The sequence below is a fragment of the Martes martes genome (genome assembly GCF_963455335.1).
Source record: "Martes martes genome assembly, chromosome: 1".
NCBI classification, from domain to species: Eukaryota; Metazoa; Chordata; class Mammalia; order Carnivora; family Mustelidae; genus Martes; species Martes martes.
In genome coordinates, this window is record NC_137888.1 from 165,486,808 (window position 1) to 165,512,764 (window position 25,957).

Genomic DNA, 25,957 nt, shown 5'->3' on the forward strand with positions numbered 1-25,957 from the left:
GAGAGAGAAAGAGAGAGAGTGAGAGAGCACATGCACAAGTAGGCAGAGAGGCAGGCAGAGAGAGAGGGGAAGCAGGCTCCCTGCTCAGCAGAGAGCCCGATGTGGAGCTCCATCCCAGGACCCTGAGATCATGACCTGAGCCAAAGGCAGAGGCTTTAACCCACTGAGCCACCCAGGCGCCCTAGATGGAGTAATTTAGATTTAGCCTTAAAGATACGGAGAGACAGTACAATCATCTCTGACAGCATTACAGTGCTTAGGACTGGAAAGCCATGTGGCACAAAGAAGAGAGAACCCAAAGGCATGCAGACACAGGAATAGAACTCTTAGAGATAGGTCAAGCTGCTTCCAAATGCTAACTGGAGAACAGCGGCAAAGCTTTTCACAACTGCCCTGCCATGGTTTTCCGACCTATCCCAACTGAGAGGCTCAATGTCTTCTCCCTGAACTTCCTGCCAATGCAGGAGACTGTAAGAACTCCCTCTGGGAAATAAACCAAAGCCTGCAAGGATCTTTAAGTACTGACTCTATGCTAGTTTCCCTGAAAGACCCATACAGCTGATCAGAAACACTGGGTCTACCAAGACCAGGGAAGACAGGACAGATACATCATAAGTTCCCAGCTAACCTCATCTGCTGCTTGCTCCAAAAGTAGCTTCTTATCTGCAGCCTTGAAAGCCTCAAGTGTGTTGGTGTTAAAGAGCGTTCCAACAGCTGGGCAGCAGTGGGCTGGGGTGGGAGCACTCCTAGACACGGGAGAAACATGGTTAGGCAGGCACAGATGGGACAGCAGTGGGAGACAAAAGACAGTGCTCTGCAGGGCAAAGAGATAATCAATCACACATTTCTTTGGGAAAACATGAATATCCTTGCTTAAGAACTAAAAAACTGAAACTATACACACAAAATCTCTATATTCTCTTTACCCTCACCTCTTGTTCTTCCACTGCCCACCACCCCCCACCTCACCTCAAATATAAATCCATTACCTAGTTTTTACCCTTTCTCATCTTTAACCTGAAAGGGAAACATCATTTATGGAACTTCTACTGCACCAAGTTTTGCATTTTTGCAACAACTCTTTCTCCTGATTAAAGGCTTAAGTAACTCGCCTAAGGTCACATAAAGATAGGCGGGGCAGGAATCTAAGGGCAGAACTAGCAGACTCCAAGGTATTGAGCTGCCTAATCCCTACTCAAACCCTCACAGGCTTCAAGGCCCTGCTCCAAACCCTCTCCTTCCTGGAAGACCCTCCCATTTTCTCTGGTAATGGCTGGCACAGGAAACTGAGCATCACATTTTAGTGTGTCTTTAAGACTGACCATCAGAGACACCCGACTAGAGGACAGTAAGCTCCCTGAGGGCAGGGAACATGTCTCCCTCTTCTGACTGTCTCCAGACCTCACGCAGCCTAAACAGGCTTTACAAAGAGATGCTGCTGAGCCAACTTCCGGTGGTGGTCTGAGTCACACAGACAAAATGTGTCATACCTGGGCTACCTGCCAATCTGTCGAGTCATCTATACTGTCCCCTTACGGTCTTCAGAGTAATCAAAATCAGGGGAGAAGAAGACGAGTTAATTCTAAGTACAAACTCAGATGTAGAAATATCTGGTCTCCTCTCTGAAATGATTAACTTGTGTTTTAGAGGTTATAGATGCTAAATGAAAATACTCATTTCATTAGGAGCCTAATATTGTTGTCAATTACAACTACTGCAGAGAGAATGCATTTTTATTGATTGTACAGTTTCAAAGACCTCATGTCTCTTGGAGTCTGTACAACTGGGTTCACAGGGGCTGCGAGGATAGAAGATTGAAACCTAGACCAGGTGTGTGGAGGTCTAATGGGTGGCCAAGGCGGCCATGCCAAATGTTGTCTGTGGGGTGCAAACGCCAAGTCCTGGGAAAAAGTAACTTTCAATGGCCAGAGACTTCCCTTGGGGGCTGACAAGTTAGCAAATCATAAGCTGTTTCTCACAACTCTACTCCAATAAAATATTTTTCATCCACGTGGGAGGAGGACATCAAAGACAGTCTTAAAGAGAAAGACAAATTACAATGGAGCAAGACTCAGCCTAGAGGGAGGAAGAAAGAGCACAGTAGTGGTTGGTACACTAGGCCCCCTACATTCAGACTTGGCTTTATGAAATTACTGCTGAAATAGAAGGGGCAAAGCTCTGCTCTAATTGTGATACATGCACAAGAAGAAGGGACCCTTCTTCCTAAGTGCCTGAGTGTCCCAGGTATGTGAATGCAGTGTTGAAGTGTCATCATGGTAAGTCAAGTAACTGCCAGCATGCTGGCCAGGCTCCTAGAACATTAGTGCTCATGCAAGTTAATCAGAGAGCACAAGCTGAAGTTTCAAAGGGAAGAATTTTTCATGAGTAAAGTCCCACCAGGGGAGGTAGCCAAGAAAACAAATTTAAAAAGTGATAGTGGGAGGGAAAGCCATTCTGCCAACCTCTCCAGGTTCAAGTTCACTTGTTCCACAACAAGTGAAGATAGATGGCTCAGACGAAGAGTGGAAAGAGTCCTGGACTTAGAAAAAAGAGAATTTAGTCCACATCCTGGTCCTAGACACATATGAGTTTAGTTTCCTAAAATTCCATTGATATGAAATGCCCAGGATAGCATATCCATAGTAGATCACGGTTACGTGGCCTGGGGAGTGGGAGAAGGGAAGAACGTAGAGTAACTGCTTATGGGAATAGGCGTGCTTTCTGGAGTGATGAAAATGTTCAAGAATTGGTGGTGGCAGCTGCATAACCTCGTGAATACACAAGTGTAAAAACTGCTGCCTTATACATATTTTTTTTAAAGATTTTATTTATTTATTTGACAGAGATCGCAAGTAGGCAGAGAGGCAGGCAGAGAGAGAGGAGGAAGCAGGCTCCCTGAGCAGAGAGCCCGCCTGATGCAGGACTCGATCCCAGGACCCTGGGATCATGACCTGAGCCGAAGGCAGAGGCTTTAACCCACTGAGCCACCCAGGCGCCCTGCCTTATACATTTTAAAAGGGTGAATTTTATGATATGTAAATTATATCTCAATAAAACTGTTAAAAGATCAGAATTAGAAATCTTCCCCAGATAGTAAAGCCAACTGTGAACTCCTAATGATGTAGACTAACCAGGTAAAGGACTGATCTTAGAAAGGCCTCAAGCCTGGACTGGCTTGGGATGCTATTTCTAGGAACTCAGCCTACACTTCAGTCTCCCAGCCCTCAGTGAGGGAAGTTCTGAAGCTGGTTTGCACCTGTTATTCACACCTAGCCAAAGGCAGGGTGGTGGCCAGGACAGAATAAATCCCCCCAGAAGACAGACAGAGGTGATTTTTCATTATTTAGAGGAATCTCTGTTCGAACTGCACAGCTCTGCAGGCCTACGAGGAACTTTGGGAACCTAGAAGTCATACTTAGTCTGAGAGCATGCACCATGCTTTCTGTAATTATCTGTGAGTGTCTGTTTTGCAACATCTCTAACAGATTCCACTGCTGTCTTTCCACCAATCACACCATATCCCACTTTGACAGCCATGCATTTAGACTGCTTGTAATTGATTTCAACAGTTATTTGAGCAACTAGTACATGTCAGATCTGTGTTAGGGGCTAATGAGATAGCAGAGATTAAGAGAGCCTGTGTTCTGTGCTGATGATTTTGCATATGAGTCTAATTTCCTTAACTATTTTTTAAAGTTTTTTTGAGGGCAAAGGTGATGCTTTCTATTTCTCTAATTAAGTCCAACTTGAAGCTTAGTAAAGAAAATATTTCTTCTGACTGCAAAGATAAATGTTCCTCAAGGGAAAGAAGCCCAGAGAAAGGAAAACTAATGCTTTAATGAGTCAATTTCACAATTATGCAGAGATTGTCCACCAAAATCTACTCTTCCATTCTTAAACAGAAATAGAGTACATATATGCTGCTTGTAGTGGGGCACCACGCTTCCCAGACTCAGGCTCTCCCCAGCGCAACCTGAGCAAAGTGACGCGAGTCCTTGCCTGGCAAGGCAAAGTGACAATTCAGGTTGTTGGGTTGTTGCTGTTGTTTTTTAACTTTTTGTTTGGTCTTTCTTTCAAGATTTTATTTAAAACAAGTTAGTTAACATATAGTATAGTATTAGTTTCAGGGGTAGAATTTAGTGATTCCTCACTTGCATATAATGCCCAGTGCTCATCACAACATGTGCCCTCCTTAATGCCCATCACCCAGTTACCCTATCCCCCCACCTACCTCCCCTCCAGCAATCCTCAGTTTATTTCCTCTAGTTAAGAGTCTCTTACGGTTTGTTTCCTTCTCTGTTATTTTATTGTCCTTCTTTTTCCCTATGTTTATCTGTTTTGTTTAAATACCATAAAATTTCACTCCTATGTGGAATTTAAGATACTTTTAAGTAGATCCCATGCCCAACATGGGACTTGAACTCAACGACCCTCAGTTTAAGAGTCACATGCTCCACCAACTGCAGCCAAGTGCCCCCTACAATTCCGTTTTAAGCAACACACAAAGACAAGCTCTCTAGAATGATGGGAGCCATAGAGGGAAGAAGACTGAACCCCAGTCCCAGACTATTAAGCGGGCAAGAAATAAACCTCTTTTGTGTTTGGGCCATTACGTTTTGGGAGTCTGGTTTAGCAGTATACCCTACACTAAGACAGCTCTCTCCAGTGCAAAATGATTGATGACTGACAAAATACTACTTGACTGCTAATTCACCTCATACAATGTGGAGAACAGGATTCTTATGGTGCTAACCACTGGCAGAGACCCATTAGGCTTCCAGGGACTCAGAGAATAAGGGATTTATCTGGTGCTATGCAAAGCTGAGATACTCTTGGCATCTACAAATTGAGTAGTAGGACTGCTAGCTCTTCAGCTGTACCTTATTCCTCTCTCCATGCCCAGTGCCTAGCACATTCTATAGTCAAGACACAGAGGAAGCAATCAATAAGTATTTCTGAAATAACCATTACCTTTTCACATTTATTACAGCACAGAGCACACTAAAATGCAAACATGTATCTTCTACCTCTATCAGCGCTCCGTGTTTCTTAAGTCTTTGTATTCCTACCACCTACCCATCCTGCATGTAAGAGGCATTCAGCATCTGATGAGTAAATTTCTAAAGATTTCCCCTACAAACCCATGCAGGTGTAAGGCAATAAAAACAAAGAAAGAATAATAATGAAAATAATTTGCATATGAAGAACTCCTTTCTTCTGTGGTGCTCCAAGGACTTCCATTAAACTCCCTAGCTATCAAGAAAATATCACAGACTGGGTAGCTGATGAACAACAGAAATTTATTTCTCATAGTTCTGGAGGCTGGAAACCCAAGATCAAGGTGCCAGCATGGTCCGGTTCTGGTGAAGGCCCTCTTCCAGTCACAGACTGCCCATTTAGCTCCACATCCTCAAGTGGTGGAAAGGGTGTGTTAGTTCTCTGGGAGTCTATTATAAGGCACTGATCCCATTCATGAGGCCTCTGCCTCATGACCTAACCCCCTCCCAAAAGCCCCCACTCCTGACACCATCACCAGGGGCATCAGGTTTTCAACACAGGAAAGGCCGGGACACAAACACTCAGACCAAAACACCAATTATCCTAAGACAGATTCAGAAAATCACAGACTTGTAAAACTGGAAGGAACATCAGAAGTCAAGTGCTAGAGATGAGGAAACTGAATGTGAGGAAATTAAAAGCACTTATCCTAGGTAACAGAGTTAACCCGCCTTAGATAAGAGGCTTGCGGGACACAGCACTGCCACCTAGGGCCGCGCCTCATTCCTGCTCATCTCCTCAACCACATAGCCTCGAACACTGCGGGCATTCAACAGCGCAATGAAAAGATATGACCAGTCAGATCAAGCAATTTCTGTGAAAGTCATAGCTGCGCGATCACAGATATTCTTACCTCCGTCAACTAAAATTTCTGGATCACTTGAGTTTAAGATGTTTGGATTTTGTAATAAGATCAAAACCTAACTTCTATGAACTACTTTTTTCCTGTAACTAATTGTTCCTAAGAATACAATTATTAAAATCTTTCAAAAAAAAAACCACAAAAAACAGAATATAACCCTTCAGTCTAGTCCAGAGTAAAGACGGGAGCAAGTTTAGCTTTTAATTAATGTTAGAGTCTTGAGATCACATTAAAACTACACTGCCCTTGAACATCTCCAGATAATTTAATGCTTATACACTGTCAGTTATTTTCCTTATTATCTTGTAATTGCTTCAGAGGTAAGTTAATCTCTACCAAAACAAGAGAGAGATCACCAGGATTTGATTTGTTTTGACAAGCAATCACAAGGAATTTATTACAGAGCAAGAAAGGTCTGAAGAGAACAAGAAACACCAACACATACCTTTTAAAGATAAAAAGACTAATATATTTTTTAATAGGACCATGTTTTGTTAATTTTTCCCAAGCCTTTCTTTCCCCTCAGAGTGTGACGTGTTATTTATTTCAGCATATCAGATCCCTGATTTACCTGGTATAGGGAAAAAGGACTAATTCCATTTTAGATTTATGTTACGCCATTAAATTTTGCAATTTGAGATAGAAGAATCAAATGTGTTGACTTTTTCAGAGATTTTAAAAATATACTCTATGGCTAAAATCAACAACACAAGAAACAACAGGCGTTGGCAAGGATGTGTAGAAAAAGGAACCTTCATGCACTGCTGGTGGGAATGCCAACTGGTGCAGTTGCTGTGGAAAACAGTATGGAGGTGCCTCAAAAAATTAAAAATAGAATTACTATATGATTCAGTAATTTGCATTACCGGGTATTTGCTCAAAGAATACAAAAACACTAATTCAAAGGGATACATGCACCCCTAATATTTACAGCAGCATTATTTACAATAGCCAAATTATGGAAGCAGCCCAAATTTCCACCGACTGATGAATGGATAAAAAAGATGGAATATACATATATATAATGGAATGTTATTCAGCCATAAAAAAAGAATGAAATCTTGCCATTTGCAATGACAAGGATGGAACTAGAGAGTATAATACCTAGTGAAATAACTCAGAGAAAGACAAATACCGTATGATTTCATGCGTTTAAGAAATTAAACTTAAGAATTTAAAGACACAAAATAAACAAGCAAAGGGGATAAAAAAGAGAGAGAGAAATCAAGAAACAGACTGTTCTGTTTCTTATCTTTAACAGATGGTTGCCAGAGGCGAAGGGGATGAAGGGATGGGTTAAATGGGTGTTGAGGATTAGGGAGGACACTTGTCATGATAAGAGCACTAGGTGATGTGCGACATTGTTGAATGACTGTATTGTACCTCTGAAACTAATACAACACTGTATAATGTGGAAGCATTGACTACACTGAAGCCTTCAATTCTTCAAGTATTAATTGTCTCAGAGCCCCTCAATATGGTTTCAGCTCCACTTTTCTGTGTGGAATTCAGTTTGAGACTGCAAACAGCCTAATCAACAAATCCAATGACCCTTGCATTGAATGCTGACCTTTCTGCTTCTGACACTGTTGATCAACTCTTTCCTTCCTGAAAGCATCAATCTTTGGTTTCTGTAACACTTTTCTGGTTCTTCTTCTTCTCTGAGAATTCTTATCTCCTTTGATAGTTCTGTATCTTCCTTCTTGCACCCCCTGATCAGATCCACTCACTAGTCTGGCCCTCTGTTCTTCTTATGTGATAGTCTTTCTCTCTTAGAGCCTCATGATCTCCTCTGCATGGATGACCCTCTCCTTGACTCCAGGGCCTCCTGGGCATTTCCACCAGATGATGTCATCTCAAACTCAACATGTTTTAAACCAAGTATACTTCCTCCTAAAATCGTATCCCCCTCCTGGTCTTCCTGTTTCTGTAGAATATAACAAAATGCCCCTGGCTACTCAGACTCTAACCTCAGAAATTTCACTCTGCTTCTAAATTTAGCCACCTTGGGCAAGCCATTTTACCTTCTGATCCATGGTTTCCTTGTCTGAAAAAAAGAGAAAAATCACATCTGGCAGGTCTGAAAGGATTATGTATATGAAAACACCTGCATAATTAAGTCAATAAATGTCTCTCTTCTCTCCAGCAGTACCTATGGCTCCCAACCAGGGAAAAAAAAAACAAACCAAAAAACCTCTTTGAGGGTGTATGTCGTGTATCTTTGTATAATGCCTTACATAGTGGCTTATATGTAGAAGTAGCCTAATAAATGTTCACTGATGTCCATGGATAAGCAACTGAAGGAGTAAGTCAAGAAGTATCAATAAGGAATCACAAAATATTAAATAAAATCAAAAGCAGAAGGGCTACATCTACACCTCAACCAATCTAGATGATATTTGGCACCTAATAGGCTCTGATAATTACCTGCTGGAAAAAGGTATAACCAATAGTCCTAAGCATCTAGCACTTGTCTCTGTGTATCTAGCACTTGTCTCTGGGGGGTACAAGAGAATTGAAGAGCTGGCCCTGCTTCTGGGGGCTCCTCCAGGTCCTCCTGTGGCTCACATTAGTTTAAAGTTAAGAATGCTCATTCCTCACAGAAAGCAAACACTTTGGATTTTAAGCCAAAAAAAAAAAAAAAAAAGAAAGAAAGAAAAGAAAAGAAAAAAATACTCACATGTCAAAAGCACTGAACTCCAATGTTAAGCGAGCTGGCAGCCCAGCAGAATCACCTGGACAGAAGCATTATCACATTTTCCATTATGAGTCAGTAATAGCAGCATTCATAACTAAAATGTGTGTGAATAATTTTGTTCTCTTTCTTGAGCCCTAAGTGCCCTGTCCAATTCCTGGTCATCCATATTCAACAGGGACTTAGAAGATGCCAGAGCTTTTCTAAATTGGAGGAATTTGTCCAGACTATAAAAAAGAGATTCATTGAGAAAAAAATTTCCAATCTCCTCCCTCAGCAATTCTAAGTAGTCAGTATTAATTCTTTGGGTTAATAACTGGAGTCTCACTACTCCCTTTCTTTTCCCTGCAGCAGAGGAAAAGAAGTGAAAACGAGTTTGTGAAAAAAGCCAGGAAGTAAAAGGGGATAAAAGGTATGGCACACAGAATATAATCAACGTTACTGTAATAGCACTGTATGGTGACAGAGGGCAGCTACGCCTGTCGTGAGCAGAGCATAATGTATAAACTTGTCGAATCACTATGTTATAAATCTAAAACTAATGTAGCACTATGTGTAAACGACACCCAAATAAAAATTAATTAATTAATTAATTAATTAAAGACAGTCAGGAAGTAAAATAGAAACCAGTGAAGAGCATGAATTATAAAAGACAAATATATTTTGGAGGGCAAATATATATACTGGAGGGCAGAGAGCATAACAGAAGATGACGGGACACCGAGTTACTGTCACCCACCATTGTAGTAATAGCCCTTAATGTCCTTGGGAGCTTCATCCAGCCGGTACTCATTCAGCTTCCTCTGGGTCAACTCATGCCAGAATCCAACGTCCAAGGCACTGCTAAAGGGAGCAAACTGCAATTTGGATAGCCCAGGATCCCCCGGAGCTGCTGCCATTATTTGCTGCCTACTAGAAAACAAAACAGAACACAGCAAAACAGCACAACATATGGTGAGGAAAAAAAAAATTGTAATAAGGCATAACCAAAACAAACAAGCAAAAAATGATGGGAGGTATACAGGATACCTAAAGACCTAACTGAAAATCACCCTGATTCGGCCTATATTGCCAAGTTTCACCTCCTGACAACACAAATGATTTTCTAAGTAAATCCTTTCTCTTAGGCCTTTCTGACCTTTACCTCTGGGTATCTCCCTTTCTTGTTCAAATCAGTCTGATGGCAGCACGAGTGCTACACCTTCATAGACATAATCAGAGTCACAGAAATTTTGTCCTCCTGTGTGGTCCTGGAGAACTTCACACATGCAAAACCCGAGTCCAGCGGGTCAGAAACACAAGGCCGACTATCCGAGCTCTGAATGAGAGCTGCACTTGAGCACCCCCCCGCCCCTGCTGAGGAGAGAATGAACAAATTTCTGCCCACCTAACCTGAATTTTTTTACATCTCATCTTTTATCTTTTAAATGCATGGAAAATTTGCATTTTACTGTATATACGTATTTTAATATTTCATTCTCCCCCTGAAATCATCAAATAAATGTGACTCTCCTGGCAATCAGGCATGCGCACACTGTAACTCTCCTACTCCTGCACGCACACTCAGGGGGACACCACTGCCAGCTGGAGAAGCACAATACTAGAGGACCTTGGTATTTCCAAAAAGCACAAGTGGGGGAGGTCTCTTCACTTTCCACTCTAACTTCCCCATGACCAGACAGAGTAATATTTCTACAGCAGAATGTATGAAGAGTCACATTAGATGACAACAGTTCACATCTACCACATCACAGTTTTGAGCCAAGATTATTACATAGCTTTCCATTTTCCAAACTTGTTGGATTCGGGAATTAAGATCTAGCAAGCTTTCGGGGGCACCTGGGTAGAGCCCCAGGTCGGGCTCTCTGCTCAGCAGGGAGTTTGCTTCTCCTTCTCCCTTAGTGCGCATGCATGCGCGCTCTCTCTCTCTCTCAAATAAATAAATAAATAAAATCTTTTAAAAAGAGAGAGAGAACAAGCTTTCGACTGGTAATAACTAGATGGTAAAGTGCAAAGTTAGCACTACATGAAAATGCTAAAATTCCAGGAGGAGATGAGTATGGAGTAGGGAAGAAGTCTCAGGGAAGGTGCTCTTTAAAACTTCCCACCGCCTTAGTATACATTCTCAGTATCACACGTTAGACAATGCCTGACCCGAGGTTTTCAAACTTTCCCCACCTTGAGGGCTTATTAGAAACTGAAGATGAAGGGACACCTGGGTGGCTCAGTCAGTTAAGTGTCTGCCTTCACTCAGGTCATGATCTCGGAGTCCTGGGATCAAATCCTGTATTGGGGTCCTTGCTCAGTGAGGAGCCTGCCTCTCCCTCTGCCGGCTGCTTCCCGGTTTCTCTCTCTCCCTCTGACAAATAAATAAATAAAATCTTAAACAAAACAAAACTAAACAAAATGAAACTAAACTAAGGATGCCTAGGCTCCAGCTGCTGGAGAAGAGAAGGGAGGATGAGGGTGACCAGGAGTCCCCATGTTTGACTAGTGCCCAGGCAGGTCTGATTCAAGTTTGGTACTACTTGATGGCTTCAGGCCACGGGCACTCTTACTTTTGGAGGGCCCACCTCTAAACCATTTCAAACATATTTAAATGTACCCTCATCCCGTATTAAATAATTTTAATTATTTGAAAGGCTTTTTATAATTCTGTACTCTCAGAATGTTCATCTCTTTCCAGGTCACACCTATTTCCATTGGCCCAGGGAAAGCTTATGGATCCCATGCACTGAGACTTCAGTGCCCAAAGGAGAAATAGACCCTCATATAGGTGACCTGGGGGCTTCGCATTGAGAAATGTGGGTCTAGAATACCCAAATGGCTTCCTCCAATCACTCCCTTCTACTCTTCCTCCACAATGCTTTCCACTATTGGTTTTTGAAAGAATCCATGCTCAGCCCTCTCCTTGGTCTGTAAGTTTTCTCAAAAGCAAAATTATTCATTTTCTACATTAATTTCTATTTATATACCAGTGAACTGTAGGACTATATTTCTAGATAGCTAACCTCCCAACAAACAGTTGACCCTTGAACAACACAGGTTTGAACTGCATGAGTCCACACCTACATGGAACTTTTTCCAATAAGGTACAGTACTATAAATGTATTTTCCTTAAGGTTTTCTTAATAATATTTTCTTTTCTCTAGCTTACTTTATTTTAAGAATACACTCTATAATACATATAACATACATATAATACATATAACATACACAAACATACATAGTTGTTTGTGTTAATCGACTATGTGTTAATGCTATGTGTTAATCGACTGTTGATGTTATCAGTAAGGCTTCTGGACAAGAAGAGGTTATAAGTAGTTAAGTTTTGAGGAGTCAAAAATTATACATGGATTTGACTATGTGGGGGTCGGCACCCCATCCCCCACATTGTTCAAGGGTCATCTGTATGTTTTAAAGCCAAGACTTGGATTTCTCACAGACAACTCAAGTTTGGCAAACCCCAAACTAAACATTTCTTTTCCCAAAATTCTGCCCATTTCCCAATATGTCCTAGTTAACTTAATAGTACCAACTATATCCGAGGTCAAAACCTCAAAGTCATCTTCAGTTTTTCTATTTTTCACATTCAGTAAGTCAGTAATTGCTAGAAGCTAAACCTTAAATGGGCCTCTGGAATGAGATGAAGGTGACAGCTACAGAGCATTGACCAGGACGAGGCACTGCAGCAGGGCATGCACCTGAATTTATTCCTCTCGAAAGCCCTAATAAGTGACAGTTCCGGTTTTACAGAGGAAGAGACTGAGGTTCAGAGAGGTAAGAAGTCCACAGAAGTACATACAGGTAGAAAAGTGTGGTGAAGTGGGGAGGGCAAGGATCCAAATTCCATACGCCCATACTCTTCATGCAATTTTGTGCTTCCTATCCAAGTCGGTTTCTCTTCTCTCCTCCATCCCCCTGCACAGGTCAGGCCTACCATCTCATACCTCAGCTCCTGAGTTAACATGCTCACAGGTCACTGCTCTGTCTTCTTCAATGCTTTCCACTATTCTGTCTTCAAACAAGACATCTATGTTGCTACTGGAACTGATTTGCACAGGGCACTCCCTTGTTTAAACAAACAAAACCTTACCAGCCTTACTCCCAGAAAGAGTAAGGTGCCAACACTGTCTCAGCTCGCTTGTTTCCCAGCCTTACGCCTTTCCCTAGGAAACCTCTCCCCATCTCTACCATGAAAACTCCTTCTCATCTATTAAGACTTTTTATGAAGCTCTCATTAACGCCCACAGTCAGTGGGCATCAATGGGTCCCTTCTCTGTGATGACAGATGAAAACTTTCATTAGGGTGTTTGCCATCATGAATCATACTTGCTTTTTTGATTATATGCTTTTCAAAACTTTTTAAATAATAGCAGTAGTAGTAGTAACTATTCTAATTGAATTTTTATTCTGTGCCAAGCACTAAACATTTTACACATTATCTTAGGACAATCTCAAAGTGATTGCTTTATGCCTACTTTATAGAAGAGAAATGGAGGCACTGAAGTATCAAGTAACTTGCCCAAAGTAACTCAGTTAGGAAGGAAAAGAGCTGAGATTATAATCCAGGTTGGCTGGCTTCAACGCCCCAACTCTCTCATCACTATATCTGTACTGCCTCGAAGGGAGACACCCTTTTTCAGAGCCTTTATATTGCCTATCAGCCAGACATATGTGAAAAAAACATTTTGAAAAACATTTACATACTAACTTCCTCTCCAACAGAGTCAAAAGGAAAAGGAATAGTCCCTTCACTATGGAAGGAAATCAACACAGCAGCAGACAGTGGTACAAATGGATCTCTGAAAGCCTCTGTGTGACGGGTCATCAGGATCCTACACGCTTTAGTCATCCACAACTTACTCTTAAAGGTCAGCGGTAACTCATCATCATTTGGATGACCCACTGAGGTCATCAAGATGGAATTTTGCCAGTGCCAGAGACGAGAAGACTCTCTCCTATACCACACTTCAACAGCTGGGAAGAAATGACTCAGGAAGACCACTTAGAAGATGACAGATGGGCATACTAACAAAGTGATATGCATAAGAGACACATCCTTTAAACATTTTCTGACTTATTTGAGCCTTTAGAAATTTCAAACAGAACCCAAGAGCCTATTTCACAAGAGAAAATGGTTGGTATTCAGCCACTGAACTACTGCTTGACAGGCTAAGAAAACAGAAAGGTCCTCAGCAGCAGTAATATGTGATGAGGACATTGCTGGAAACATCTAAAGAGCACACTCAAGTATAACTGCATCATTTAAGAACCCATACATCTGTGTCACATTGCCATCTCCTTAAGCTGGAAGGGAAGATCTAAGGAAATAATGATCAGAATGGAATTCTGGAAGGAGTAGTGAGTTATAGGTGCAAAGTCATTTATGTGTCACTAACCTAGATCCAAACAGCACCTGCTTCCTAAAAAAAATGATGTGCCTGTACAACCCTAGACAGCACAAGGTAAGAATTCTGGCCTCTGCTTTGCTTAGAAAGTTAAAGATTACATCTACCATACTTCAACACTACAAATAGACATATTCAAGGAAGGAAACTGACAGGGGCAACAATATAAGTGTGGTTCAACTTCATTTCTAACTATTTCTATCACATTCAGGATGTGAAACCTGAGAGTTACACAAAATGGTATTGTGTCACTTCCACTGAAAGAGAGAGGCTTTGATGAGGATTCAACACTGTCATGAGCAAGAATCCCAGCAGCAACCAAAATATCCAGTCAAGATTTAACTTAAATAGCAGGTGGGCGGTTAAGCAATACAAACTCGGGCTGTGTGTACCACCCAAACGTGGTGCAAATTTATGAAAATTTATGAAAATAAAACTAAGTCACACTCAGCAACTTACACAAAGTAGGAGCTCACAAAACATCACTGTCTGAGTACTTGCCAAAAGTGTTTTTTACAAATGGTCCTAAACCTTGGGTAGTGCTGTTCTTTAAAGTCAAATCCCCACAGGAAACGGGTAACAGTGGTTACCTCCCAAGAAAGCAGACATGGAGTCCGGAGACAAGGGTGTAGAGAGACTTATGTTCACTGTATGGCCCTATTCTCTCTGAATTTGTGTTCGAAATTCAATGAATTTTGTGTATGTGGAATAACAATATAGAAATAAATAAAATAATTAAAGAAAAAAGTCCCAACCCAATGGCAAGACAGGGAATGAAAGACACCCAAGACTACCAGCATAGCAGCTTTAATTCCAAGAAACAACACCTAAGAGATCCCTGGTGCAACAACCATGTCTTATTCATCTTTCTTCAGCCCTCAGCACACTGCCTAGACTATATTAGGAACTCAGTAAATGTTGACACACACAATAATAGCCCTCTTCCCCAAAAAAGGCCAAGAGATGGATACTATAATGAGACAAATTACAGCAGACTTTAAATATTACTAATAGCCTGAACTGTCCAAATAAGAAACAGATTGGCTGGAGAGATAATGAATTTTCCATTAGTGGAAGTGTCCGAGCATATATTAGATGATTATTTGCCAAGTCATATTGTACAAAGGATTACTGTATCAGGCAGTCAGATGAGACCAGGGTTTGGCAGGCTTTTTCTGAAAAGGGCCAGATAGTAAATATTTTAGTCATTGCATGCCAAAACAGTTTCTGTCATAGTTTCTTCTCCTTTTTTACTATGCTTGAAAAATGTAAAAATAATCCTTAGCCCATGGACTGCACACACACAAAAAGACCTTGGTCAGGATCTGACCTGAAGGCTGTAGTTTGAGGACCCTCGGACCAGACGATCTTCCACACCTGTCATTTGGGTGAAGCAGACCGCAAGGCCAGAGTTGCTGTTCTACAGTAGAAACCCTGTAATGTTGCAAATACATCTTTATGAACTGGAAAACCAAGTCTACACAGAACACTCACACATATGTCAGCATCAGTAAGCTACCATGAAGCTCAGTTAATATTTACTAAAGCTTGGAGCATCTGGGTGGCTCAGTCGGTTGGGTGGCTGACTTGATTTCAGCTCAGATCATGACCTCAGGATCCTGCCCCACATAGGGATATGCGCTCAGTGGGGAGTCTGCTTGAGGATTCTCTTTCCCTCCCCCTGCTCTCTCTCAGATAAATAAATAATGCCATTAGTGGCACGTCACATACAAAACTGGCATATTACCACACCTCTGATGGTTTCCTACTTTTTCCTGGACCCCTACTACTACCTTCCAACTTTTCTGGAGCCACCTTGGTGGCCTCACCATTCCTCACCTCTGACTTGATGCTGAAGAAGCATCAAGCTGCTTGGTGCTCCCCTCACATGCCTGCTGTTCTGCCTCCACAACCCTGAACAAATAGCTAGCTCTGTCTAAAAGACACTCTTGTCCCTGTGACTGACGCACTTTTTAAAATCCAGCTCAGAGGTTATCTGCTCCAGAAAGCGTTCCCAGAGCTGCCCTTCACTCTCATTACTCTTTGTTTGCTCTTCTCCATTGGCTACAGTTAATCACTTCTGTCTCTGAGCTACCTCCACGTTTAGTATTATTGTTCAACTCTTCACTGATCTGTCTACCCACATCAATCTGATTGTAAACTCTAAAGCTACAGATCCTGGGTCATATTCCTCTCAATATACCATAGTCTCTTGCACAGTGGCTCTCAAATGTTACTAAGATGAGTTCTAGAAACCTTTTATGGGTACCTTCTACAAGAGAAGCAAGAGAAAGAAATAAGCCAGGCTTCTGCAATTGGGAAGACAAAGCTCATTACCATGGAATGTAGTGATTAGAGTAAGAAATCATGAACAACATATGGAAATAGTCCATATACTCAGAAGGTCTCTAAACCTATTTTTTTTTTTAGGACTAAGACCTTAGGGGGCAAGAGATATGCATGTACAAATCAATTGAAATGAAACCTTACTCAAAAAATTACAAAATTAGTAAAGAACAGATCTTTCTTCCTGAAAATATTCCCATGGTACAGGAGTTAAAAGCTTACATTCACAGTCACAAAGTAACTTTCCACAAAAAAATGATTAATTTCAAAGGAGAGAAAAAGTGACTTTACAGCAACAAAATCTGGCAGACACCATCTTTATGGAGGGAATGAAGCTAACACCAGCATCAATGAGACAAACAGACATGCATGCTATCTGATGGAATGCCACAAAAAGCACAAACATCTACAGCACTCGGCTAAAAACACAACTTGGGGCTCAGTGAGAGGAAATGTCAGGTAAACCCTAACTGAAAAATATTCCATAAAATGAATGAGACTGGCTTACAATCTTCTGAAGTGTCAAGGTCTTAAAAGTCAAGGGAAGACTACAGAATTGTTCCAGAGTGAAAGAGAAAGACATGATGACTGAGGGCAACATGTGATCTTGGGTTGACACTTCGCTTCTATAAAGGTTGCTACTGAGACAAAATCTGGATGTAGTCTCTGGGAGAAGGGTATATGAAAGGTCTTTGTCTTATTCTTGTAAAGTTTTTGCAAGTTTGAAACAGTTCCAAAATAAAATATGAAGACAATTTTAACACCTGCACACACCTAGCCTATGTTATATTCAACAGGCAAAACCAATTAACATGATAGAAGTTAGAAGAGTAATTATAGGCTGGGGCGGGGCTAATGACTGGGAAGGGGAAATAAGAAGCCTTCTGGGGAGCTGGACATATTCTATATACCTTGAGCTGGGAGCTGGTTATAGGGCACATATATATGTAAAAACCCATGAGCTATAGATCTATGGTTAGTGCACTTTACTATATGTATACTATACTTAGAGAAAAAAAAGTAAAACAGAAACCCCAGTATTCAAGCTACCATGACCCTACAAAGAACCTCCCTGTATTCATTTAATAGTTAACAGATGACCTATTTAAATCTAGCTTTGGTGAAAAGAAATTCATTGCTCTAAATATGTCTAAATGAAGTATCATTTCCATAAATTTCCCTGGCATCTGTTATTAAAGAAGCTAAAGAAGGAAATATTTTGGCTTTGCTGCTTAGATAATTAATTGGAGCAGGAAGGCTCCCTGTTGAGCCTGTCCAACTGGTCTCCCTCCGGTGGGGGGCCAATAGGATTGGACACAGCAAATATTAAGCCAGTATAGGATTTTTGTAAAAATGAAGAAGTAAAATTGGTAGAAGATAAACAACAATCATGGTGATAAAACAAACAAACTTGTCTTCAGGGAAACTAGACCCTTGGAGGGACAGCAGAAAAAGAGACCAGCCTCACTGTACTAAAAAAACGCCTTGCTATCACTTTCCACCTATGTATCATTGGGTTTTTATTTGTCTGCTTTGGGAGGGCAGGGGGACTTTTAATGGTTCAGAGAAGGGAGGCTAAAGTGATAGCAATTGGGGGTTTGGTCTTCAGATAGACCCAAGTGTGAGTTCCAGTTCCAACTCTCACTGGCTGAGGAACCACGGGCAAGGAACTTCATCCCCTGTGCCTTGATTTCTCATCTGCAAAATCAGGGTAATTGTACCCAAGCCCTGAGGTTGTTGGGAGGGCTAAATGAGAAAGTGTGTGATGTGCCTGTTCCAGTGCCTGGCACAGTCAGCAGTCAATTAATGGTACGGCTATTAGTTCTTGTCAACACATCCTCCCACGTTAGCCAACAGCATCTGACTAATGTGGTTGCCCTTCCCCATGCTCACTATGAAAATTTTCTCTGCCTCCAACACACCTCATTGAAGCCTCCCCTCCCTCAAAGGAGCACTGCAGTCACAACAGAGGTTTAATTAAAATGGAACGGATGGTCTCCTGCTATAGGTCATCAAGGAGAAGTCCAGAGGAATAAGTTCTAAGGGTTAGGAGCACTTTGTGTTCAGTTTCTCTGAGGCTGTGTGGGGCCATTCACTTAGTAGAAGTGCCAGAATAACCGCAGTCTGGACCCAAAGTACCTTCTCTGGGCCAAAATGGAGCACAAAGAGCAGACTTCTGTTCTCGTTCTCCCAGCTGCGAGCTCTGGCAGTCATTAAAATAAGCACCAAACCATATGGCCAAGTCCTACTGACAAACAGAGTATGTTCTTAGCTGTTGATGGGTTTAAAAAAAAAATGAGGTGGAGACGGTCAGGAGTGGGGAGAGGGCCCCTTTGGCATATGGAGTCAATGCATGTTTTGTCAGCTAATGATGCTCTGCAAGTTCATGAGTTTTGGAAATAATGTGCAAGGCTGCCAAAGAGGGAGGTTTACAAGCCCTCCCTTCCAAAAGGAGGTGGGGCAAAGTTCCAAACTTCGAAGACAGATTAGGCTTAACCAGAAGACAAAAACTCAGGACTCCTACAGGGGAACCAGCTGGGTTCAGAAGCCTCGATTCCTTTTAAAGATCACATCAGAGTCAAGATGCCCTTGAGCCAAACCGATGTCTCCACAAGACACTAAGTCATCTAAAATGGCTCTTTTTATGATTGTACTGTGAAGTGGTCACAGCTGATCACATAAGCAGAGAAGATAACTGCTATTGCGGATGAGTTTTCTCCCTCACTCCATATATGCCACCATTACCCCTACAAATCAACATTATTTGCTTCTTCAAGAAGTCAATCAGAGAACTGACAGTCACCTCCAAAGTCTTCAAACTATAACCTTCATTCTCACTGGCTACTTGTGCAAGTTGTTTTTCTTTGGTTTTCCTTCTGCTTTAATAACCTTAAGCTTCACATACACTCTGTTCTTGTTCAGCCTCAGTTTTTGAGAGTGGGTCCACTGACTATCAGCACTGTAGGGCGTCCAAACCTACGAGGGAGAGGTAGTGACAGCTGTAAAAACTGAGAAGGCCTGTGAGAGAGGAGAGACAATACAAGGAAGATGGAGACTGGTTGCCTACTTTTGAGTCCTTTTTGTTACCTGTACCAATCAACAGTGTCACTTTGCTCCATTCTGTATATGAGGGACAGCCACCTGGATTCACTTGAATCACTGTGGAGCCTTGTGTCAACCAACATGTAAAATCTGTGATGGTTTTCTGAAAGATGGCTGAGTTATGGAGGCTGGCTTCTGAGTAACAGAGGCTCTGTGGTTTTCAGTTTCAGTGATATTTAAGGAGTCCTGGGAAAGGAAGAGGGGCTGAAAAATTGGGCCAAGCCAATACTTGATACCAGATTTTCAAAATATTGATTTCCAAAGATGAGAATAAGGTTGGATTCTACATCCCACTGGACAGAGCTTTTGCTCCCAGGAGGAGTGTCATGCGGGCCATTCTAGACCACGTGGCACTTTTGTACAATTAGGAAACTGCAACCCTTCCTCAAGACGTTTTACTTCCTTCCCTTAGAAAACTGCTCTAATACACTGGTGGGTTGGCTCAAGACATTTTACCCTTGATTGCCAGAAAGTTGGTGCTACAAAAATAAACCCATGATGCCTACGACCTATACAAAACACCCCTCAGGTGTGGCCTTTTACTCAGTGTACAACTTGTACAACTGAATGAAGCAGTCCCAAGTAATTATAAGAGGCCACTATGGTTTAAGAACAAGTCATAACAGATTAACAGCACTTCTTTCTTTTTTTTTTTTTTAAAGATTTTATTTATTTATTCGACAGACAGAGATCACAAGTAGGCAGAGCGGCAGGCAGAGAGAGAGAGGGGGAAACAGGCTCCCTGCTGAGCAGAGAGCCTGATGCGGGGCTCGATCCCAGGACCCTGAGATTGTGACCTGAGCGGAAGGCAGAGGCTTAACCCACTGAGCCACCCAGGCGCCCCAACAGCACTTCTTTCTTGATCAAAGAACCACAGACATAGGACTTAGGATATCTGGACTTTAGCAAGGTCTCTGACAAGAATGCTCCAAATATTCTAGTAGACAAGATGAAGATGTCGTAACTGGATATACTGACATAATCAGAGGGATCAAAAACTGGTAAAGTAATCTTATTCAAAGAATGTTGGTTAAGGTATGAACTGATGTTAATAAGGAGCTAATAGGTGTAAGTCATTGGCTCATTCTTTGGTCCTGCCCAATTTATTTTTATTTGTCTGTGTGGACAAATATTCATCAGTATTTACTAAGTATTTCATGTGTGCTGAACCCTGTGTTAGGGGTCTGGAACAAGGAAACAGACACAGAAATCACATAAACAAATATTTTAAATAAGGTATAGTTACCGCATTTTACCAATAACCTGGATAATGATAAAGGTTTGCTTATCAATTCTATACACGACATTAAGCAGGAAGGAATAAGTAATATGATGGATAATAAAAGTTCAGAATAAAAAAGGTTCTGACCAGCTGATATAACAGGCCTATTTTAGTAGGACTAAAAACTTCATAGAGGTAATATAGGGTCTTAAATCTCAGTCCAAAAAAAAAAAAACTGGACAATGCAGGCTGATACACTGGAGGCAGTATGGTAACGGAAGGGCCTAGCTTCATAAGCCAGACACCCCTGAGTTAAAATCCCACCTCTGCTACATCTAGCCACACAACCTTGGGCAAGTCATTTAATTTCTCTGAGTCTGTTTCCCCACTTATAAGATGGGACATCAACTGTGTATAGTTGTATCACTGTGTGGATTCAACTATAAAATGCATGTATCTGACACAGGAGGTACTCAAAAACATAATTAATGTTTCCAATAAAACGTGTCAAAGACAGAGGGATTTCCACTTAGTTATTCCCTCAATAAACTTCAATATATTCTGTACAAGTTCCTGTGCTATTTTTCAGCATTGAATGGCAAAAGGCTAAGGTCTTTGCATTTTAGGATCTAAGTTTTGAGGGTTACACAGACCAGGAATGACAGTATAGCAATCTGTGGATAAAACCAGTGCCGTAGAGTATGGTATAAGTGTTTGTACAGGCTGTTATGGGAGGAGGAAGGAGAGGTATCTAAATTACACTGAAAAAGCAGGGATTTATATTTTAGCAAAGATCGGTATTTTAGAAAGGGCACTGCAGCACCACTGAGGGTCAGACAGGGCAAGCAGCTCAGAGGTCATGCAGGAATACAGAAAAAAGTGAGAAGAGCCCAGACTAAGGCAGTAGTGGAGAAAATGTGTTAAGAGATATCAAAGAAGGAGAATCTGTAGAACTTTGATGACTGCCTGGGACGGGATGAGAGGGAAAAGTCCAAGATGACTCCAAGGCTTTGGTTTGAATGATGAGATGGAAGGAGGAGAATGAGTCAGAATGGATGTAGAAAGAACTATAGCTCTGGAGGGAAGCTGATGAGCTTCACTTTGGACTCACTGAGTTTGAGGACTGGTTCTCAGGAGAGATCCCAGCTCAGGGCACAGAACAGTGGTCTTTGGCACACTAAGTGGAATTGAAGTTGTGGGTGAGAAGAGCACAGATTAGCCTTGGAGAAAACTAGCATGTAAGGGACAAAAGGAGGAAAAAAGGATACAATGGCTACAGGGGGAAACAGCCAGAGAGATAGCACAAAGCAGGAGTGGTTTTCATAAACGAAGCAATATACCAGCAATATCAGATGTGCTCAGAATTCAAAAGACAAGGAAGGAAAAAATGTTCAGGAGTTTTGGTAACACGGAGGTGTGAAGACTAGGGAGAGCAATTTTGGAGGACCTGTGGGTGGAAGCAGGATTTTAGTGAATGATGACTTCAGGAAGTCAAGAAATGTGGTTGGGAAGAGGTGGTGTGATGACAGAAGTTAACAGGAAGGTGTTTTGTTTTTCCCAGATATTTAAATGAGAAGAGATGGTTAAGCAGGAAAGAAATGGAATAAATGATGGAACCAAGTCCTAAGGAAAAGGAGGAGATGGAATCTCAGCACAAGTAAAAGAATTAGCCTTAAACATATTTCTTTCACAAAATTAGGCAAAGTGATATGGCCAGCTGGAGATAAGTTTGTAAATGATAGCAGTTGAGGAGCCTTAACTGATGGTTGCAACTTAGTGAAGTCAAAGGCAAGGTTAGGAAGCCGGGAGAGGAATGAAAATCTGAAAGACAAGGAGGAGATGGGCAAGAGAGCTGTCCAAATGCAAATGGAGAGCGCCAAGTAGCACCAGGAGCCCACAGCATGATAGTAGACAGGATGTGTCTACAACAAAGACTGGGGGTGGGGTGGGGTGGTACTCAGGTCACCATAAAAGAAGTACAGCCCTGATCTGTACAGTCAGACCCCCCAAGGAAAAAGATCTTCTTTTACACACCACACTCTCAAAGACAGACTGTCAAACAGGAAAAGTTCAAGGGAGGGTAATCACAACAAAGAAGGTGTGAGAAAACCCCAGAGGTGATCATCTGGGGTTGGACTGGCACCGAGTTGTTGGTACCCAGTCTGCCAGGACCATGGGGTGGTATAATGTCTATTGGGTAACAAAGCAGCATCTCATTATTCTCCCTCAAATACACAACCAGGCCTTACACTAGAGATAGGTAGAAGGATCAGGAAATAGAAAAAAGGAGGAGGAAGACATTTCAGAACTTCACTTCCCATGGGTCAAAGTGGAGAAAAGAGGCCATTTGGACTTTCAAATAAAATCTCAGAGGAGATCAGGGATAACCAATCAAGGACCACTAATCAAAGAACTTTGTTATTACTTACGTCCACACACAGGATCCATCCCCTCCATCCCCCATATCCCAATTCATCTTCCTCCTCTCCCCATGTGGTGTTATCCATGGTGGTAACTACCAGTCCAGCAAATCCCTTCCTTTGTCCCTTAAACCCACCCATCTATCTCCCTCCACACAGCCACTGCCTTGGTTCAGGCCTCCCTCCTCTGCCACCTGGACCAAAGCAACAGTGCCCTCACTGGTTTCCCTGCTGGCCCTACCCTGTCCAGTGTAATCACCATGGAACTGTCTGGGTAATTTAAAATAGATGAGAGCATGTCACACCCTTTTCAAAACTTTCACTGCCTCAACTCCCCAACACCATACCTTCAAGAAAGTCCAGACATCTTAGCATGGCAATATTACCAGCTACAGTTTATCACTTACCATCTACCAACATCAAGCAGGTAACATAAAGCATTCAATTCTCATGGCAACCCTGGAAGGTTGGCTTATGTGAGGAAACTGAAGTTCAGAGTGATTGCCTAAGGTCTCAAAACTAGTTCAATGGCAAAGCCAGCATAGGTACACAAGTAACTTATATTCCAAAATCTGTGTTCTTAATTATGTATTAAACAATCTCATGTTGCCCACAAAGCCCTTTGTGATCTGCCTCCTGCTTACCTTTCCACATTCATATCTTAGCCTGGGTGAACTACCTGCAAGTGCGTCTGCTCACACCATTCCCGATGTCTGCAATTCATCCCACCTCCACTCCTCTTCTCCTGACTATTCTTGCTCATCCTTCAGGCCTATGGGCAATATGTCCTCACAGAAGCCTTCTCTGATGCCTCAGCCTGACTTAAGGATCGCTCTAAGTCCTCCTCTGGCAAATCTCAACAGCTTCATACCATAGTGCTGTGGTCTATCTCCTTGACTTAAAAAATAACTCCCTGCGGCCAGAGATGTGCATCTTGATTGAGAGCCCTGTACTTAACTCCTTAAAGAATTTCAAAATCATGTCACATGACGGTTAGGGAGGAGCTGGACAAGAAAAATGGAAGGGGAAGTGGAGATGTTTCATGCAGCAGAAGCAGCAGGAGCAAAGGGTTACAAGTGAGACACAACCTGTAAACAGTTTAACAAGATCACAGCACAGAATTGGGGGATGGAGAAACAATTAGGCAATATGAACTTTCACAAGAATGGCTTTTTCTTCATTCGCATGTTAGCTTCAAAGTCACCTCCTCTGAGAGTGCATCTTTTACCAGCTAAATTTTACAATAGCTCCCTCCACTTACCCCCAGTTAATCTCCATCACATTACTGTTTCTTTTTCTAGTGTCCAACAGGATCTGAAACACCTCCCACCCACTAAAAGCACTATATTATTGACAATTGCCACAAATGCCACCGCCACGATCAAAAGGTATGCTCCATGAACAGCACCTCTACATCAGCGGTGCTTACAGTGATGCCTTGAACATAACAAAATTCTCAGTTGTTGTTACCCATATACTATGGGTAAATAAATTAAATGTGCTCAGCCTGGAGAAGAAATGGTGTGAAGCAGAAGACAAACTAGCAGCTTTCAAAGGTGTGTGGGCAATAAAGTGGAAGGGAGAGCCCAAGGGCCTAAAAGAGGGAAAATGAGCTGAGATTATGGGGTAGCCACTTTCAGCTCAACATATGGCCTAAGTCAAAGCTAAGGAAAGACCAAACAACAATAACCAGAAATAGTGAGTTTTCTGCCACTTAAGAAACTTAACCCGTGGGCAGGGGTGTCACAAAAGAAATCCAAGTATTCAATGGGAAAGGGAACCTGGGACCCAGAGGCCTGAAACTGGCAGTCACAGATATGCCTGGTTTCAGCTGCAGTTAAAAAACATCTTTTTAAAATTGGTTTTGAAAAAACCGTCGTCAGTGTTTAAAAATCAAGAAATTACACGAGTGCAACACACGAGTTTTGTTTTCATTTCTCCAACTTCATACATGTTAGTACTGTGCTCATAAGCTCAATTCAGTAAAAATACGTTTGACTCTTTCTGATACAGAAATACATTTCTTACACCTACACTTACCTTACCTGACTGAATAAGCATTAAACTTTGTAACCCTGGATCAAACTGAAGAGTAGAGAATCTTAGCTCAGAAAGCCCTTACAAAAAACTGACTTCATTTAACGCCCTGGCTTCACAAACGACATCATCACTCCCATTTTACAGATGAAGGAACAGAGGCTCAGAGAGAGGTGACATGCCAGAGTCACAGAGCAAATGCAGGCAAAGCCAGGATAAGAAGCTCGCCGTCATCTCCGGTATTCCAACACCGAAGATTCAGAGGATTCCTTGCCAGACGACAGGAGGGGCTGATATAGGACGCTAGGAGCTTTCTAGTCAGAAGACCCCGGACTGAACAATTCTCGGGGATGTGGCTGGAGAAGGAGGGTGAGAGCCGGAGTCAGTGACTCCGCGGAGGAGGGAGGATCCTGAAATCCATCAAGACTTTCGCCCTCACTGCCGAGCTCGCCCCTTCCCGCCAGGCCTCCAAAACCCAACCCACAGGACCCCCATACTCCCTCACCTGCGCGGCTCACTTACCGCCGCTCAACTTCCGGCAACCACAGCGTCGTCCGCAGCGCGCGCCCCGATGACGCAATATGGCCCCGCCCTCCCGCCCTCCTGGGTTAGTGGTGCGCCTGCGCACACGGAGGCGCGGGCCAACCTGGTAAATGAGCCCCTAGCACCGGGCTGAGTGGGAGGAACTTGAGTTGCAGCGAAGGCGGAGCGTCAGGAGGTGGGCGAGGCTCCCTGATGAGAGCGGAGCTAGTTCATTAGCTGTGGGAATGTGTATACGCCGGTCATCCTTTGAAAAAAAACTGC

General features: G+C 42.3%; 1 protein-coding gene across 3 annotated transcripts in view; it reads right to left on the minus strand.

Moving 5' to 3' along the window:
* The window catches only part of ATG7 (autophagy related 7), a 239,498-nt gene extending 213,783 nt beyond the window's left edge, over positions 1-25,715 (minus strand). Inside the window, exons 1-4 of one of the 3 annotated variants that reach the window (XM_080816773.1) lie at positions 25,676-25,715; positions 9,355-9,524; positions 8,601-8,655; positions 629-746 (exon numbers count right to left, since the gene is read on the minus strand). In XM_080816773.1, the coding sequence (XP_080672899.1) occupies positions 629-746; positions 8,601-8,655; positions 9,355-9,514 (333 nt within the window). In that variant the 5' untranslated portion in view covers positions 9,515-9,524; positions 25,676-25,715. Of the gene's footprint in view, positions 1-628; positions 747-8,600; positions 8,656-9,354; positions 9,528-25,675 lie in introns of all 3 variants that reach the window. The other 2 variants (XM_080816771.1, XM_080816772.1) reach the window with 2 other exon arrangements.
* Between the last annotated feature and the right edge of the window lie 242 nt (positions 25,716-25,957).